Raw genomic sequence first — 19,747 nt, 5'->3', positions numbered from 1 at the left:
TCATTGTCTATAAAAAAGAAAAAAATACATTCATTTTAGACTTTGTAGGCTAGTTCAAGAGACAGCAAGCTAAAAGAGTCCAAGTTCAGTTATTATACGTCATCCCTTTATTTTCTACTCCCCCTCTTCTCTACTATACATCAAATAACTGATAAAAGCGCACCATAAAAAAGATAATAGGTTCATTACACTAGCAAGTTGATTACACATGCTGCCCATTTGTCAGCTCTGTGATGCTCGGACTTTTTAACATGATATATTACACACAACAAAATGCTCACCAGCCCACAGCAACATTATCTCCCTTCCCCACCCTCTGTCTAACACACACACGAACACACACACACACACACACACAAAATAAAAGGTGGCTCACAATTGAGTCCTGCGCAAATGGTGTCACAAACGATTTGTCCTTGGCCCCACACTACTAGCTAACCAGTCCTGAGGCTCGTAGATACAAACAAGCCCCAAGAATTTAGAAATGAACATTAATGGCTTCTGACAATCGGCCTACACTGGTTGTAAATCTTTGTCACAAATGCTTACACTCAGCATCAAATATCGTATGGCTTGGTTCTATCAGCTTAGCACTTGTGGTATCAAGCAACATTTTTTCATGGCATCTATTCAACATGAGCTACATACAGTAAATACTGACAGAAAACTGCATAGTTCCACCAAGTTATGTTGATAGAAAAGTATACAGTGTGCTCAGGGGTATTTAGTAACTTGTAATATAAATACACACAAAAAATACAACAGCCTGTAATTGGACAACTACAATATGTACACAGTTTGCAATAGTTTAATGTAGCCTCCTGCTGATGTGAGGAGAAGCGAAGTGAATGTTCTACATTATCCCCTCCCATTATAACAATAGTAATTTTGCTATTGTAACCTTTGTTTTAAAGCAGATAGATAGATATAAAATACTGAATAATAATATAAATTGTCTGGAAAACCCACTTCATAATTACAAAAAAAAAAACACCTCCTCCATTATTGTTCATCCATGCTGCTAATGCAATGATGTTGTAGGAGGAAAAATGCAATTAAGTAAACATAGAAAATCACTGCTCGTTTCCTCAAGTTGCACAAAAAAGGAAAGCAAAGCACTGACAACACTGGTTGTCTGATGACAAATGGATAACGAGGAGCAAAGTGATAAACAGAGTGACACTGTGTCGGTTTGAAGCGCAATCGAAGGTTAAAGTGGGAAACTGTGTATATCCCTCCAAACTGAAGATCAATTTCTTTAATACGATCCGATGACAGTTTAAATTATTTAACATGCCACAAATGCCCTTTGATTGTGGGACAACTGAAACAAAATGGCGTCTAGTGAGAAAGAAAATAAAAATAAATACACTTGACATTCACAAACAGCATGTTTTAACATTTGGAAACGTACAGGTTTTTTGCAACGCTGTTAAATGAGATTGGACTAGTGAAGTACTTGCATGCATGGAAATTAGCAGTAGGTTGGTACAGCTGCGGTCGACAACATTTCAGCATAGCTTGCACTGCGACATCACTGTTTTGCACCACCTGCTGACTATGGAGCCATTGACGTGCGGAAAACTGGGATCATTTCACAAGCATTGCTCACACATTTCTGTTTTAGGTCTTCCAGAGCACGCAGAGTTACTCCCATCATGCCACCAAGCGTTTGCACAGGGGCCTTTCGTACAACAACAGATTCCAACATTAAAGTCAAATGGTTATTTAAGTCATATTTGCTTATTTTCAAGACTGTCAAGCTGTACAGCGTGAGAACTTTCAAAGATAAAAATGTAATATATAAATAATAGGAAAGCAATTCCTTACCATTTATTATGCTCTTCAAAAAAACGTACCGTATGTCCTAATGTGTTTAAACTTAAAACTATAATAATAAAAACAGATATATTTTCTATAAAGTCATGATTTAACTTTGGATCAAGTTACCGGTCAATTTGTGTCCCTGTTTAAATCAGTTCTCACCACCTGTGCAACACGAGAACAAAACTGTACATTTGCACAAAACACTTATATGAACTCGTCCCAGTTTGACTTGTTACACATGCTATGGAAAAAAATTTTTTTTTAAACACATTTAACCCCTAGAGCCAAAGAAATGCATGTCAGAGGTGTAGGATGATGCTGCAAATGAAGCACAAGATGAGGTTTCACACAAATATTCATGGAGACAACGATGCAGTATTTCCACAGGTCTATTACACTTGCTGTTTTGTCATTTGAGTCATATTTCACAAAGCAGCGATTCTGGCTTTAAGGAAGATGCTGGTGCCATTTAGAATTGCATTCCATTTACCATTCTAGTTTACATTTCTTCAAACAATGTGCAAAGTATCCTGTGTGCCATTACATTTTTCAAATAACTTATTGCTGCTCTGAACGTGGAAAAACATGCTCTGAAATATCCAACGAGGCTGATTGTGTACAGACGCATCACGACACTCGGCACAAAATAAAATGAAACAAAATGAAACACCGGGCCATCCTTTAAGCACAGCCTTTATCAGAGGTGTATACCACAGACACGGCTTTCCATCTATTTAAAATTACTTCGCCCCACAGTGTTATTGTGAACTACACCAACTGAAAGGATAAGGAATACTGCATTATTCTCTCACATGGTTGAAAAGGGTGAGAAAAAAAAAAGTTGAAAAACAACTGTAATGACAAAAACAAAGGATGCATGTTCCATTCTCACATTTTGTTCTTTCTTTTTTGATACTTTGTCACCATGTCTTGCAAACTGCCAGGAGTGAGGAAGACACCGAAAGGGGGAACAAGAGAAGAGAAACAGGAGAAGGTGAGATATACAAACAACACTGCAATAAGAGGACACCATGAGATAACAGCAAATAAATAGTTTTACACTTACACGCACAAACGATATAACTATCCATTGTAAAGTAGTGACTCGGTAAATCAACTCATGCTGTTGCTGGCATCCTTCTCAAACAGAGCTAGTGTTCATTTGTGTTGCTTTTAGACGTGTGTGAGACTGCAGTCAGTGTTTACCTGAGTGGGCTCAGAGCTAGTATAACCCTCAACCCCACTGCAAAAGGGAAGGAGTAACCAAATAGGGAAAACCAGCACTGAGACAAAAGATCCAAACAAGGAGCCAAATTAAACCATATGAAAAGTATTTGGGGAACAGACAGAGACAAGTCTGACTCACAGAGTACAAAAAAGGTTGGAGGGAAATTGATGTGGGAAGATGTGTGAGACGGAGAATAAAAAGATACAAGTTGTGATTGGCAGGTAGCTAAAAAAAAAAAAAATCTAGCAGTTAACTTTGTTGCAACTTATGACGGGAGCCTGCTCTACCTACATACAGTGTCGTCTGATGTGCCAAGCAAACATTACAGATCTTCTGAAGCCCATGTAATCATGTCTTCCACTGGGGAAGATTAAAGCCTTGCTGTACCTGTTGATTAAGTCGTCATTGTCATCACTCTCCATCTCATCCTCAATGGCAGCCTGCAGGTCGCCTATTCTCTTGAAGGCCAGCTTAAGGTCCACTTGTAAGCTCTGATTGGCTGCCTCTAAGCTCTCAATGTCCATTTCCTGGTGATTGAATATAAGCACACAAGAAGCGCAGTTATCTTATCTGGTGTAAACTGCAGTAAATCAGGTTTCAGGGCCTATCAAAAGCACCTAAAGGCCTCACCAACTCGTGCCTCTTCCGGCTCACTTCAGCCTCCTTCTTGGACAGCTCGGCCATTTCTTCCTTCATGTCCCTTATCTGCCTCTGCATTCGCTTATTTTGTTCTTTCTCCCTGTTCTCTGCAGCAATGCGTTGGTTTCTCTCCTCGGTCATCTTCTCAAGGTTTTCCTTAAGACGACTCACCAGGCTCTGGAGAGGAGTTGAGGTCAGTTGAGTGAACCCATAAAGGTCTTTTTAGCTCTTAAAGGTAAAGTATCTCTTGGAATCTCTTTTGTTGTCTACTAACCCTCAAGTGTTTATTTAACCAACCCTCAAAATATAAGGTTTTTCAAAAAAAAACAGCTTACAGTTATGGAGCCATGCAAGGCATAAAATACCATCCTTACCACTTGAAAAAAAAAAATCAAATGTCAAAATAACAATTCTAGGTTTACAAAGCATTTAACGTATTACAAGACACAGGATTATTTAACCTCCAAGCGTTTGATTTGTGTCCTCTCAAACTCGAGCTTGGTCTCCAGCTCACGGATCTTGGCCTCCTGACGGCTCACAAGAGACTTTTCCACCATGGACTGTTCTTGGAACTCTAGCTGGCTCTGCAGCGATTGAAGCTGTAGAAAGGACACAAACATACATACATAAACATGCACAATCACTCCCCGAGGAGCAGCGTTCACTGCACACCTCCTCCCTGACCTCTGGTTTTCCATTTCCTCTTAAGTGAGGGCTGTGCGATTCTTGGTGCTGATGTTACGTGTATGTATTAAAACTAAATTAATGTTTACTTTTTTCCCCCTTTTCTTGTGTAAATTTAATCCATGGTGGTGCATGTAAATGTTTTGCATTCAGTCTGAATAATGAGCTCCAGATAAGACCCCAATCTACCACAAATGGTCAGAAGAAGAGCTTGTGGTTCAGGCTGAGTAACATCCAGCCACAGTAATTTCACAGGCTTCGGGAAAAGGCTGAGCTTCATGCAAAGCACGTTTGTCCTTTCCGAAACGCTTTCTCACGACTGATAAAAGAAAAAAAAGATACGTCACAACAACAGCGGCCCAAAAGCCGGCACAGCACCTAATGAGGGACTTTGCATCTGAGACAAAGAGGATTTGGAGTTTTCCTTTGATATTATTAAAGAAGCCAGATTTCCCTCCTATTGGGGATGAGATAACCACTTCAAGGTCAGATGCTTTAGATGGCTATCACTGCCTGCTCTGCCATGTTTTAACAATGCCCTACAGCTTGCCATGTGTTTCAAATGTAGCCAAAATATTCTGATGGGTGGACCTCGAGTGGACCAAAGCTTTGGCAGGTGCATTGCTTAATAGATTAGAACCAGTGTCTGCTGCGACAAGAGCTCAGTCCTGCCTGTTGGTTGAAATTCATTTAAACACATTCTGCTTAAAACAGAAGGTTGTACTTGTGTTGTGTACCAGATTTTAACACGCTCTGAACGTCCAGTAAGTCTGAGCCTGAGCATTTATAATGTGTGTGCACACGCACCCTGAAGATTGCTGTATTATACATAAATTCAGGTTCAGTAGCCTAGAAGAAATTTATTTAGCCAACAAATGCATCAACAAAAAAAAAAGGGCATGCATTAACATGAAATGTGTGAGCAAAATCCATCAGAAAACGCTGTTATTATAAAAGCACTATTATCAACACAAGCCTAAATCAGATGCATTAACCCTTTTGAATCCCCATTTATGCCACTCCTCAACCATTTAGCTCAAACCTCAAGCACAGTACTGTACATAATAACCAAACCAATCTGCCCAGAAATGGGCCAAAACAAATGCTAATATCAGCAATATGGTAACATAATGATGTTTATGAGATGTCATTTTTACCATGTTCACCATTTTAGTTTTGCATGTTAGTCTGCTAAATTTATTTTTTACTTAATACAAAAGGACAGCTACTGCTGTGAACATCACGGGTTTCACAAGCATCTGGTCATAAATTGCAATTGTCCAGGCCCGATTTTTAATGACTAATGGGAAGAACTCGGCCAATATTCACTATGTTTCTTCAATTCAAGTTCTATGATATCATATAGCCAGTAATTTATTTATACTTCAGAATTAATTCACAATCTATATTTTTGCTGCGAGCAGCATAACTTTGGTCAGTACCAATTTTATATGTGAGACTCAATCTGTGGATATTTATTGTGAATTACCTTTCCGTCATATTTGAGTGTTAACTTAAATTTCTCATGTAGGTACATCATTGTACTTTGGCCGATGCACAAAAGGCAAACCAATGAATGGTGCAAGACCATTTATCTCTGCATAGTAGCATAATGTGGGTGTGGGAGTGAACAAAGCAACTAACAAACACAAAAGTCACTTAGAGCAGGGCTTTGACATTTCAAATATGACTCAATTGTGAGCGTTGGCTGTGAGAATCTTTTTCATGTATGGGAGCAAAATAGCTTCTTTAGGGATTTTTTTCAACTGATTGGAATAATCTAATGAATCATGCTTGAAACAGCCAGTGTATAATAACAAGGGGTTTGCTATCTTCTCCAATTATCGCCGTTTACTACATCAAAAGTTAAGTCACTGGATGAACAAATGACTCATACCACCCAACACCGTTTTGATACTTGTTTCCAGCTGCCACCTCTTGATTTATCTTAACATGCTGTGAATTTTGAAAATAAAATGACGCACTGGCAGTGGAATCACACTAAGACACAGGCTTGAGAGGTAACCATTGAAACAGTAATAATGAGCGCTTTTTCTCAAATGTTATCTAATTGGGCTGCCAAGTTTATGTGCATGACCCCCTCTTTAAATACGAATACAGAAAGGCAAAAGAACAATTTCCCTCCTTGACTTTGCTGATTCCTGCTATTTAAATGCAAATTGCTTTGCAGTTTGGGAGAGAAAACTGCCATAGAAATGACAGATTTTTTTTGGTCACAATAATCAAAGAATTCTGAGCAAAGCTGAGGTCTAATCAGAAGTATTGAGGCAGCGAGCAGGTTCCTGGCAGGCAACTACGGTGCTTTTGAATACTTCCTTGTACCTTTTCTTGGATTTCCTGCTTCTCCTTTGTGGCCTCTTCCAGCTGGGCTTGCAGGTCACTGATCTGGCTCAGGTCCCTGGCAGACTAATACACACACCCACCCACCCACACACGCAAACACACACACGCACACACACGTATACAGACACAAAATTGTCAATAGACAGAGAATTTGGGTATGTGTATGAGAGAGAGAAATGAAGTGTGTGTCCATGTGTGCTTCAATTGTCTGTGAAAACAAAACAAAAAAAAAACACACCTTTAATGTAAATGGTTAATAAACGTGCATCAGTGCCAAGTAATTGGTCATGTGATCTGCTGTAGAACAGATTGCATCGCCCTGACTGCAGAGCACACACTGTGTTTAGAGGGGAGTATGTCCTCCAAACCTCAAAGCCACTCTACTTCACATGCAGAAAAAGGGCAGAGTATGAATATCGATGTTAAGACCCAGCACCCCACAATGTTTCAAACTAAACAAATACAAATAAAAAAAGAAAGCACAGTTTTATTGTAGACATCTTTAAGCAGCTGTCTGAGGTACCGGGTTACCTGGGCGACTGCCGCCTTGTGTTTCTTCATCAGCTCATTCATGTCCTCTTGATCCTCCTCCGTGCGAGACTGCAGGTCGTTCTTCTCCCTCTGCAGACGGCTGATCTGCTCCTCTAACTGAGGGCAGAGGAGGACACACACTTTAGCCATAACATTAACACACCATGGGGGTTTTAATGTTGTGGTGGTATGGGTCATCCCGGGGAATGCTGAATCATAATTGACAAATATCCCAACACGCAGTGCACCGCAGCTTGCCACCTATGGTTGTGTAGATGCAGACTGGCCAGGATGCCCGTGCTGACCCGGGCAAAGCACCCGCTAGATTTAATGTTGTGGCTGATCAGTGCATTTTAGAATGACAGGATTTATTCATGAGCTATTGAATATGATAAATGGTCATTAACTGGCCAGGCTGTGGCAGCCCTGGAATCTCATCTAATAGCAATAAAACACAATCTGGACGAGGTACTGGCTGGAGGATGAGACCAATTGGAGATAATCAATTGGCTCATTTAGGCAGGGAAAAGTGCAGCCAGTGCAGCATACTGGTGATGTCCTATTTAGAGTTCATCCCCTGTGTTCAAGGGGGGAGACTCAGGCCCTCAATATTCATTCTCTAATCTGAGACATTTACAAGACCTTCCCTTGCCATAAATGCAGCAATTAACAAGCAAAGCACAGGCACACAGCACTCTGTGTGTCATCCCCAGAGACACAAACATCCTCAGTCTGAAATGCAGGCAGTATTCTCAAGAGACAGCCATTAATGAGCAGATGGGGGGGAAAAAAGCATTCAACAAAGCTTATTTATCCATTACAGCAAAATGTTGAAATCAGACATACGCCAAAGGGCATTTATTATTTTAATATCTCACCATGGCTTGATGATGTATGCATATTAATGTTATAGCCCTGCTGCAGTTTGAAAAGTGAGAATGTGACAGGCACAAGCCCTCCACTAATTAAACATTGTTTGTTGTTTTTGTTTTTATTTGCTCCTCATCAGAAGGGTATAGAAACATTTACACTATTGCCATCTAATCAAAATTGCGATAAAGGGAGGGAGAATTTCATCATCTTTCAATGGCTGACGTTCTATAAATCGAGTATGGTTCCCCCAAGTAACATGAAAAACCATAACGCTATAGGAAAGTATGCCGCACCAGTTAGCATTCAAGCTCACTCAAATGGAACACAATTAGTGCAGTTCCACTCCATTTCATAATTTGCACCCTCAGGACACATGACTAATAGATATCAAAACTCACCGACATCTTAGCTTTGACCACATCCTCCATTTGAATGTGTAAGTCTTCTATTTCAATCTCCATGCTCTTTCGAGCCTTCACTGCAGCAGCACAAGTGAACTCTGACTCCTCCAGCTGCGAAAACAAGAGGAGGAAAAATGAGACAAAAATTTGTAGGCCAGAACCAAAGACCTACTCAGTTTATTCACAGGACTGATGATTTATTATTCTGACAATATTTTCTATATCTGGAGACCAACGTTGAGATACTGGGTTAAGTCCTGCATCAGTGAGTATCTTACTGATTTAAGTCATCATCTGCTGAGTAAGGAGTTCGTACTTGATTTTTGAGCTGGGCAATCTCCCTCTTGCTGGGGGCGTTACTTTTCAGGTGGTCCAGCATAATCTGTGCATCAGCCAGGAGGACTTTGGTTCTCTTCAGGTCTTTCTTGAGCCTCTTCTCTGTCTCCACATCCCTCTGGCTCACCTGAATGATAAAACACTCCTCTCTAGCCAAAATTGTTACACATACTCTGTTTTTCTATCCCCCTTCAAATCCCATAGCACCTCTCAAGGCCGAAAGCAGTTTCTTTCCAATCAAAAGAAGTGGCCCACACTAAATCACACACTCTTAACCGCACTGACTTGAGATCAGAGGAGGAGTGATGGAAATACCTGGTCCTGGACATTCAGCAGTTTGGTCTCCATCTCTCTTCTCTCGCGCAACACTTTCTGCTTGTCTTCATACTCCTCCTCCAGCTGTACCTCCATCTGCTTCAGCTGCAGGACACATGCGCACAGTGTCAGGATGCACAAACAGATAACCAGTGAAAAACAAAGTCAGACATAACACACTATCGAGCATCCTGGTAGACATGGCTGCTGTCACATATCAAAGACAAATGGAACCAGCTGAACAGACCTGGATCTAACCTCTATATCCAAAAAAACATCTTAATTTCTTCTGAATACAGCATATTTGTACACATTCTGAAAACCTAAAGCTGAAATAATCCATTCAAGGGCCTAATAAATTGAATTATACAAGAATGTCTGGCTAGGAAGTCCATCAAGGTGTTAGCAAGTGAAAGCAAGTGTGTGTTTCTGTGAACGTCCTTGAACAGGCCCGATTAGTTATTTGATCAAAATAGGGAAGATATGTATTAGAAGTTTGTGCACAAATTAAAGAGTGAATACAAGTAGCGTCTAACCTTCTTACTGCAGGAATGTCTGATCTCCTCTACCTCTTCATCCTTACTCTCCATATCTTTCGAGTGGGTTTGCCGCTGCCTCTCCATCTCCATCTCAAGCCGTAGCTTAGTCTGAGTACATGATGAGGACGCACACATACAGTAAAAGCACAAGTCAAGCAAGTACAAAAACACAAAATTGATCTGCTCACAATGTAACAAATGCCCCTGCAAACAAAAAACATGCTATGCTGATTGCACTTCTGAAAGATATTAGGGTGGAAAAGGATCACTTTGTTGACCAAGAGGACTTAGAGACTGAAATACTTAACAACACGATATAAGCATTAAGATTTCACCCCGTTAGTATAAAATGCCACATCTGCACTGCCCCATACCTGCTCCAACATCTGGATGGTTCCAGCCTGTTCGTCCAGCTCTTCCTCCTGGTCTTTCACCTTGGCCTCAAGGTCACGTAGCTGCTTCTTGACTTTGGCCAGTGAGGCTTCGTCCTTGGACTCCTGGGATGACAGATCCTGTAGCTCTGCCTCAAGCTGCTGCACCTTCATATTTGCAGTGCACATTTCATTGTCCTTGTCCTGCAGGTGGAAGAGACACAGCAAAGAACAGATCTGGACCAGCACAGTTATGTCATACAAAGGGCAGAGAGACCAGACATGAAGTCCCTGAGCGAGAACACAAGAATACATCTGGTGTATGTTCTGTTAAGTAGCTTACCTGGAGCTGCTGACGGAGGTTAAACATCTCACCAGTCATTATGTCTTTCTCTCGAGCCAGCTTCTCCCTCTGGCTCTTTTCTCTTTGTACCTCAGCCTGAGCCTCGTTCTGCTCCAGGTCAAATCTGCAACATACACACACACACACACACACAAGCACACACAAACAATTAATCATTTGAGTGTCATATGTGTGAACAATACATAATAGACTGGAACACTAAGTTGTTTTTCATGTGATGCAACCCAGTTGTATATATAAAAAAAAAAAAGAACAATTATGAGACTGCTTATAAATATATAACTTACTTAGGAGATTTTCAGCTGACACAGAGCCCAGGATCAGTTCAGAACTACTTCTATTTTAGCCTCAAATGTTATCCCCTTCCATTAGCAATCAATTTACAATTGGGTTGTAATAATGTGCAAAATGTTTTCTTCAGTTGTCTGGGGCAGAAGCACTTATGGTTAGTGAACTTAACAGCTAAGTGTTTCATGCTGTCAGCTCGTTGTAATTCCCTGTTTTTCTCTCTGAAGCGCAGCTGAAAATAATTTCACCCACAGAGCATCTTCAATTAGCCACAGGGGAGAGATCACATTCTGCCACAGCGATAGCTTCTCAAGTGCTTAAAGTCTGAGTCATTTTCTCAGCTAATGCAATTCCGCAGATTACAGAACATCTCAGTCACTATTCAAATTAAAGAAAACTTTAGTGTTCTGTGGAGTGGGTCAGAGTGTCTGTGCCGGGCAATCCAAGGAGAAAAATGCAATATGTTCTCTGTAGTGTGTGTCTATGAAGAAAAGAAGGACAGATGGACAAAATGACACATACACAGATAGCCCGACAGACAGACAGATAGGGACATTGGAGAGTTAGGTGAAACTAACTTCCTCTGTTTCTTCTCCAGATCATGGTTGCGGCTCTGCAGGCCCTCCAGGTGAAGCTTGGTGTCCTGCAGTTCTGCCGTCAGTTTCTGGCACTTCTTCTTCAGCTGTTGCACAGTGCGCTGCACATCCTCATTATCTGTCTGCAAATCAGCCAGCTGCAGCGTGTGCACACACACACACCCAACACACACAGAAACACACACACACATTTTTATTTTATTTTTTTGTATTTTAGGACAGGTCACTGTATTTCATTATGAAATCTATACAACTAACCAGCTAGGAGGTAGTCAAACATTAAATAGAGATGATCTCTTGGGGTTTGTTTATGTGAATATTATAAAAGTTTCTTGCCTTTCTCTCAAGATGCCTCTTGCTCTGCTCTTCTGTCTCCAGCTTGTCATCAAACTCCTGCTGGAGTTTCTTTTTGGTGAAGTCCATTTCACGAATGGCTCGGTTGTATTTTATCCGCCACTCGCCTCCTGGAGAAAAATCAGAGAAAGGCTGTATGAAATTTGGGTGTCTCCAGTTTTTAATGCAGGCCTATCACAGGTAGAGAAAGAAATAGGCTCTAAAGCTAAAAAAAAAAAAAAAAAAAAAAAAAAGCTCATGTATGAGCTGAATCATGGACCGCACTGTACTGGCTGCAATGGTTATCACATTCAAGGACTGAACTATTATAATCTAACAGGAAATAAAACTTCTTTAATCAAATCCTGACCTTATGAGGTGAAGATTTTTGACAGGAAACTCCAAAGCAGCCTTTACATTTCGACCCTAATCTTGGATAAACCTCAGGTAAGAATTCAGAGCACACCACAATAGTAGTTAGAGAAGGACATGTCTAAGTGGCACTTTCCACAGTTCTTAGCCGACCCTAATTCTGGAGCTGTCAGAGGCTATCAGAACTATAACAGCGGCCGGGCAGACATTCAGGTTCAGGTTCATTTCCAAGCCTTATCATTTTAGAAGCTGTCCATTTCTCCTTCACATACCAACACAGGCTCCTCCATCAGTGCTGCTCATTAGCATATATATAGCATAATGACAACTTGCAGGGCCACCAGCTCTGATCCCAACGATTATTTTCTCATTCATCTAAGAATTCTGATATGCTCTGTAATGGCTTGTCTGCTAAGGTGGGTTGAAAGTGGGGGGGGGGGAGACCCAGAAAAAAAACTCTCATTGACAATATGCTCTCAGCAGGAGCCCTCTTTTCTAGCAGGTGGAGACCAATCTGTAAAAGGCATTAGTTGTATGCCTGGGAGAAAACATCTTAATCCCCTATCGGTAAATCCCGAACTTGGAAAATATACTTAACAGTATTATGCAAGATGTGATCAAATCTGTCTCTTGTTGAAACAGTCAAACAAAGCCACATATTCCTGCAGGGGTAATTAGTATAAGGGAAATTGCTCAATGCTGGTATGAGTAGTTCAGTAAGTTATACTTCTGTCCTGAGCTGACAAGCCTAATAGGCAGACCTAAGACTTTTCTTCATTAAAGTTTAGTGTAAGAATTCAAAGCACACATGGATGAATCTCTACAAAAAAAAACCAACAACAAAATGTTCACTTATGATAACTACTGTGGCACTTTCCACTTCAACTAACCAGCATCATCATCATCATCCATCTCCCCATTGAGCTCTGATGTTTTCATAAGCCGAGTTTCCATCAGCTCCATCTCCTGTGATTCTAGTTGTTTCTTCATGGCATCAAACTTAGTCTGAAATGCACAGATTCACACATCAATCAAAATTTTGCTTGTCAGTCCAATAACCATTGGCAATCATATAATTCTATGGAGTATTTTTTTGGATTAGCATGCATATTTGCCTGTAGATCCTGCATGTCCTTCTCCAGGCGGAGTCGCTCTCCAGTCTCAGTCTCCAGTAACTGGGATGCTGATTCACTTGTGCTTCTCTCATCAGCCAGCTCTGCCAACAAGTCTGCAATCTGGACACAAATACACACACACACACACACACAATGTGTTGCAAAACTACAAAACAGTCAACATGGTTCTTATGCAACTATAGTAAGTGATCAAATCTTTAACTAAAACAAATAAGTGTAACACCACCAGCAATCTCAAACACTATCCTCCCAGCATGCATTGCCACAGGCGAAGGGACCTACCCTGCTCTCCAATCGATCCGTGTTCAGCCTCAGCTCATTTCGTTCCTTTTCCACCCTCTCGAGCTTCGATTTCTGCAGCTGTATCTCCTCCTAGAGCACAACAGTTATGCAGTAGTTATAGTTATGCAGGTTGCACGGGTTGTTGCACATTCACCTTTAAAATATTGCGTTTCGCAAGAAATGTCTAAAATGAAAGGGAGGAAGTGCAACTCTGCAGCATCTGAAATGTGGATTAGAGGCTGTCCGGCTGAGCGGAATCTAGGTGTGCTCACGTCTTTGCTTCGCATCTGCTCCTCTGTGAGCTGGACCTTAATGAGAGGCTGAACCGTGGTGAAGAGCTTCCACCATGGCCAGTCCTTCACACCTCGGTTTTTCTTTATGTTCTTCTGGATGCAATGGATTGCGAGATCCTGGATCTAAACACATACAGAGAAGCAGTCAGTAAAGAGAAACACATACGTGATTACAAATCTTTGCTGTAGTGTACACGCAGATAATGACAGTAATTTGTATGATATTAATGTAATTACTGGGTGCTGTAAATAATCATCTAATACAAATAAGTGTCTCACAATCAAGACAACGGAGACAGTAAAGACTTTACTGCAGCAAAGTAACTGTTAAAGTAACAATTTCATGCAGAAGTTTAATGCAAAGATATCACAGGGCTGCAGTGTCCAGTGGTCCATGGAACAATCCCAGAAAATTAGGAAACTCTTAATTACCCAATGGAATAATTGCTTTTCATAACCCCTATCATCCTCACCACTGACAAACACCATTTGGAAAACATTACATTCCTCACTCTTGTGTTATATTGCTTGTTTATGGGCTAGCAGCTATCCCAGGACTTGCCATCCTCCTCTGGAGAATATTCTGCAGAGTGTGTTCCAAGGCTGGAAGCTAATTTTTGATTAATTAAATCAAACATGTTGGCAGCTAATTCCAAGTATTACACGATTTCCATGCTGCTTATGCATGAGGCTCTCCAGCAGCAGCAGATTATGGGCAAACCCAATTAGAGCAACACAATTCTCAGCATCAGGTACATTTCGCCCTGAAGGTACGCTCTATGACCAATTAGGATTTGTCACACAGTGAAAGCCTTAACATGGAGCAAAATGCAGCAAATCTCTGACAGAAGATTTAAACGGGTCTCACTTGTCATATTTAGTCTAAATTGAATACAAAATAAACAAAAGACTATACTGCATGAACACCGTGGATAACCATTTGGTATTCATACACACATTAAGAGGGTGTGACAACTGTAAGGCAGTTAGCTGCGAATTAGACTTGTGAGCCAAGATTAAGACAAAAACATGCATGCTATTTTCTGGCTCAGTATTTCATGTTCACATAGTTACAGATTTGATTTTAGTATTTTTCTACGTACACCATGCAGTCTGTAAGATATCTGAGTGTTGCAATATGTGAGTGCAGCATTGTCTGATGCCACTTTGATGCCACATGTGAAGCATTTACACTTTATGCTCAGTTTCTGGGGATTTCTTCAACAGGGGAAAAAAAAAAATCTTTATTTGAAGAACAACAGCTTTGATTAGATATAAAGCCAAATGAGGAAACTAAAGCTTCTCATTCTAAGCTAATATTATTATCATGATAGTATCAAATGGCATTCCAGCCTCAAAATATACTGCTATGTTTTAAAGAGCTATAATACTAGCTTGCAGAGTTACAGTAGCATTGCTTTAAAATATCTGTGGTACACACTATACAACACAATGTGCCTCATACCAATGCAGAGCTAAGCCACACCTTTATAGTGGGAGGTCTTTAATATAGGACTATAGGGAGGCATGTTTCAAATGAATGAGATATCCTGTAGAATCCCCTGTCTGATAAAGGTATATCTTAACATTCAGTGAGCATTGCTACAATGAAAAGAGCCTGTGAAATGAATAGGAAGAGTACTGCCAGACGAAACCTTATGCTTGCTGCCTCACACCGACTTCAATGCAAATAACTATAAAAAAAAAAAAAAAAAAAAACATCTATAAGGTACGTGAAGGACAAAACACCCAATATGGTAAGTGCCTGCTGAGGCAAAATAACAGACTTTTAAAATGTCAGGGTGTCCCCTTGAGGAGACATTGGAAGAGGGGGTGAAAAAACAAGAAAAATTGTGGTTTTGTCATTTAATGTCAGTGGGCTTGGCACAGCTTCACAAGGTTAACATGCCAGAGAATATCAATCATGGGAACCTGTGACTTTCTGTCACATCCACATACATCAACCAGTAAGTGTCTAAGAGGCTTCACTCATCTGCACTGTTCCAGGGGCAAATTACCATCTACTACTGTATACCTGCTAAGACTGGATACTTCAAACAGTGCGAGAGGCGATGCAGTCTTCTCAATTTTCACAAAGGGATAACAGGGTAACAGCAAGGGTGCAACTGAATGTTATTATATGATGATTATTTTACAATTGAACAGCAAAACACTGTAAGTCTTCCATTTGGAGAGAAGGGGAGATGGATAGTAACTCAATAATCCACTACCGCCCTGCGTTTACTGTAGTCTCAACTAATTTAATCAGGAATAATATAAACGGAATGAAATTCGGTGGGAAAACATGTCCTTCACATAATCAATGTAAGATGTGACTATATATACCAACAGCTGAATAGTAATAAGTGTGAAAGTTGCCTGAGCAGTAGGTGAAAAAAGGAGAATGCAAGCAGAGGCAAACCAGATATGACACTACTCCTCATTCTCTCTCCAGGGTTAATTTTAATTTTAAAAGCTTTTATATATTTTTCTATAATGATAACAAAGTATTGGTAGAAGCTTGTCACCACTTTAATGCTCACTAGTTAATATGTTATATTTTGTTTATCTATTCAGTTACTAAGCAAAGTTTAGTTCCCTTATTCTTAGTGTTAAATTAACTGGCTTTAACTCAACTGAAACTGGGTATGACTGTGAAAGTGAAGTATTATCATGCGCACAGTACATCCCAATACATTCATAATTACATATTACGGTATGTTATAGTCTTGACAACTTATTGTAAATTGAGTTTAAGAGTAACAAACTTGCAAGATAGATAAAAAATAAAGTGTTATCTTTCTGTTATAAATACATTTGTAGGTGATAGGTGGCATATGGAGAGAGAGAGAAGGGAGGAAGGAGAGAGAGAGAGAGAGAGAGGGAAAAAAATATCCTCTTTGCTAATGGATTTTATAATTGCACAGTTGCCTAGCAATTCTTAATGGTTTTTTGCTCTTGATTTTCTTCAAGTCCAAGCAGATTATGAAGCACCAGACGCTTAGTCTGTTTAGCTGTGTGAAAAATGACCTTTGAACCATGCTTTTCTACCAACATCCATTACTAAATCTCTTAGTGTAAAAAAGAGAGGAAACAAAAGGGGCCTGGAAATCCTGTAATATAGAAGGTTATTAATTTATCTTATTACAAAAAAGACAATTTAATAGTTGTACTTAAAAATATACGCAAGTGAAGAAGCACTCTCATCACTATCAGCATGTCATAGTGGATGGAGAGCAGCGATGTTGGGTCTGGTTTCTTCTGGTTCATCACTAGTCAGCTGCACATTCGCTTAAATGGTAATCACAGAGGTCTGAGGGGCTCATACATCACAAGAGGAAATGTATGAAGTCCAAAGAGATGGGCCAATCACATGCTAGGAGAAAACAGAAGATGGGTGGAGCAGGCGGGTGCGTGAGTCAGTAGCACATTTGATAAGGCGGTATTTAGGAGGAGTGCTTTGATAAAGTGAAACAGAAATGGATGGTGTCACTATCAAATATCCCCTCGGGTAAGATGACTGAATGGGATTACAGAACAGCAGGGAGAGGGTTAAGGGCAATAGATTTAGAGAACACATTTGTAATTAGCTGAAGATTTACAGCAGAGCTGGTTAGATCTACCCCAAGAGCAGAGCAAATAGGAGCTAAATATAGCTCTGAACAAGGAACTCTCAACTCCTGGTGGACTCCTAGGCAACACGGCCTCTGGAGCTCACATTCCTCATCTACGTTCCACAAATAAAAAAAAGAAACAGCAGCAAAACGGACCTTGCTACTTGTTCTGTTAGCATGTTTTTGCATTGTGCAACTTTGTGTCTTGTGCAATACTTTTGATTTTCTTTTCTCACACCGAAAATGGCGAGCAAGATAATATTTGTAATAAATATATGTAGTATACCAATATAAATTTAGAGAAATATATCCTTGGAGTTTTGACTTTAACTTTCCACTAAGCCATTCATGTGCGTGCAACGTCTTGCCGTCTTACCTTTCTCTTCTTGAAGGCTTGCCGTGCCAGGTAGCCTCTACATGCAGCTTGGAACAGGATTAGATTACGCTTGGTCTGCTCATCCCTCTGTTCCTCCAGTTTAGCCAAGGTGCCGGCTCTGAAGAACAGCTAGAGCACAAAATAAACAACACACACACACACACACAGACTTACCAAACTGACTTTCAGCCAGTTTAAAATTAATAAGAGATCACGCGATGCTTATCTTACCAACGGGGAAATTATTAGATTTGATGCATTTGTGTGAAACATGAGAGCAAAATAAAAAGAGCTGAACTGACTTAAAAGTAAATAAGTACACTAAAGCAGCAAATCAATAGGAAACAGTGTAATCCGTGGACAACTGAGTCTTATCTAAGTGAGAAAGCCGCGATTAAGTTATTATCTCGGACAATCAGCCTTGTCTGTTTCTAATCTGGGCCAAAGGTAAAACACGGGTAAACAGCCAATTGGACGCAGATCACGTCACAGCCTGTCAATACCTCAGAGGGATTAGGTACTCCAAGTTCATTCCAGATATGATGGCAGCAAGCTATTAAAATTGATGGATGATGACGAAAAAATTGTCTCCACCCAAGGTCTCTCTACACAACAAGCCCCGGTGCTTCATAAATTACCAGATCCATATGTGATTTGTTAACAAAGCAGAAGCTGGAGATGATCAAGCAGCTTTAGCAGGAAAATCTACAAACCAGTAGGGAGGAGTGATGCATTCCCTGACATCACTGAATATTACCTGTCAAATTGCTTAGTGGGGCCTGAAGTAGAGGCTGTCTTTCATTATCATCAGCTGCATGGTACACTCTCTATAGAGCTATGCTGCTTTTAGACATGCGGTTATTTGCAATGGCAGATTTGATCCTGTCTGTGCTTCCACTGCTAGAAGGTTATTTGGGGCTGGTGTAATTGGCATGCAAGTGAGACAGGTTGCTAAGACGCCACCGGAATGCTTTGTGAATGGCCAACTGTGCTTGTCTACGTCTGAGCCCATTTCACACTCCAAAGTGTGGCACCATGTGCAGCTGCCTCCAACCCATTCTTGTGGCATGTGCTTAAAAAGGGCTCTGTACACTGCATATATCTGGGAGCATAAGTTCCACTGTTTTGTACATTATTGTTTCCTTTTATTTTCTTCTTGGCTGATGGCCACTTTCCGGCTGATAGGATTAGACCTCAGTGTGCCAGACAGTGTTTACTGTGATTACTTTACAACGGTCGTGGTGAAAAACAAAGAGGGCCATCAGTTGCGAGAATTTGCTCTAATGACCTGAAAAGAAAGAGGGAATTACGGTCACATCGTCAGGCAGGGCAGAGACGTGCCTCTCGGGTAGCCACTAGCTAAAAGACTGGAAGAAGAGTCGAGACTTGGCAGGTGTCCAGAAGAGAATGGCAGACAAACCTCAAAGGGGGACAGGTGTAATGAAAGACACACTCCCCCAGACAGCAAGTGTCCTTTACCAAAAAAAAATAGAAGCATAAAAAGAGGTGTGTACTGCAGCTCTGCGTTTGGAGCTCACTCTTTAAGAGGAGAGAACCTGGCAGCGATTCACTGTGAATGTTTATTCAGTCATTTTAAAGCTGTTTATTCATTTGAGATGTGGCGGCAGTACTCACCCTGCTCAGACCCATGTGGTAGCTGCTTTTCTCCAAATCCAAGGACTCCAGTAGCTCCTCCGCAGCCTGGGCAAAGGCACAACACGTACACAAATATACACACACTTAAGTCTTTCAACTGCTGGGTCCGGTGGGAACTTCTACTGACACCGTAACAGTTCAGTAGTCCACAGCTCCTCTAAGTTACCATGCTGAACTAATAGCACAGTGCAGTTTTTCCTCTTTGATCACATTCATTCCCAGCTGCATTTTGTTTTGAAAGTAAGACAGTAAGCACGGGAAAAGTTTGGCTCCCCAGAAGCTCCTAACCCCAGCCATAAACCAATTACAACTCGTCCCCCAGAATCCAC

General features: G+C 40.7%; 1 protein-coding gene across 11 annotated transcripts in view; it reads right to left on the bottom strand.

Moving 5' to 3' along the window:
- Nucleotides 1-19,747, bottom strand: part of LOC137108970 (unconventional myosin-XVIIIa-like) — a 59,655-nt gene that overhangs the window by 7,950 nt on the left and 31,958 nt on the right. For 8 of the 11 annotated variants that reach the window (XM_067494225.1, XM_067494217.1, XM_067494219.1 and 5 more), the window contains 20 exons: nt 19,398-19,463; nt 17,763-17,891; nt 13,752-13,895; nt 13,480-13,569; nt 13,177-13,296; nt 12,952-13,066; nt 11,693-11,820; nt 11,339-11,493; nt 10,452-10,575; nt 10,112-10,312; nt 9,735-9,845; nt 9,199-9,303; nt 8,864-9,010; nt 8,545-8,658; nt 7,274-7,390; nt 6,722-6,805; nt 4,156-4,293; nt 3,686-3,871; nt 3,443-3,582; nt 2,720-2,764 (listed from right to left, as the gene is read on the bottom strand). In XM_067494225.1, coding sequence (XP_067350326.1) covers nt 2,720-2,764; nt 3,443-3,582; nt 3,686-3,871; nt 4,156-4,293; nt 6,722-6,805; nt 7,274-7,390; nt 8,545-8,658; nt 8,864-9,010; nt 9,199-9,303; nt 9,735-9,845; nt 10,112-10,312; nt 10,452-10,575; nt 11,339-11,493; nt 11,693-11,820; nt 12,952-13,066; nt 13,177-13,296; nt 13,480-13,569; nt 13,752-13,895; nt 17,763-17,891; nt 19,398-19,463 — 2,459 coding nt within the window. The remainder of the gene's footprint in view (nt 1-2,719; nt 2,765-3,442; nt 3,583-3,685; nt 3,872-4,155; nt 4,294-6,721; nt 6,806-7,273; nt 7,391-8,544; nt 8,659-8,863; nt 9,011-9,198; nt 9,304-9,734; nt 9,846-10,111; nt 10,313-10,451; nt 10,576-11,338; nt 11,494-11,692; nt 11,821-12,951; nt 13,067-13,176; nt 13,297-13,479; nt 13,570-13,751; nt 13,896-17,762; nt 17,892-19,397; nt 19,464-19,747) is intronic. The other 3 variants (XM_067494226.1, XM_067494218.1, XM_067494227.1) reach the window with 1 other exon arrangement.

This window comes from Channa argus, chromosome 24 (assembly GCF_033026475.1).
Source record: "Channa argus isolate prfri chromosome 24, Channa argus male v1.0, whole genome shotgun sequence".
Lineage (NCBI taxonomy): Eukaryota > Metazoa > Chordata > Actinopteri > Anabantiformes > Channidae > Channa > Channa argus.
Note: the sequence above shows the minus strand (reverse complement) of the source record. Positions and strands in the feature narration are given on the sequence as shown.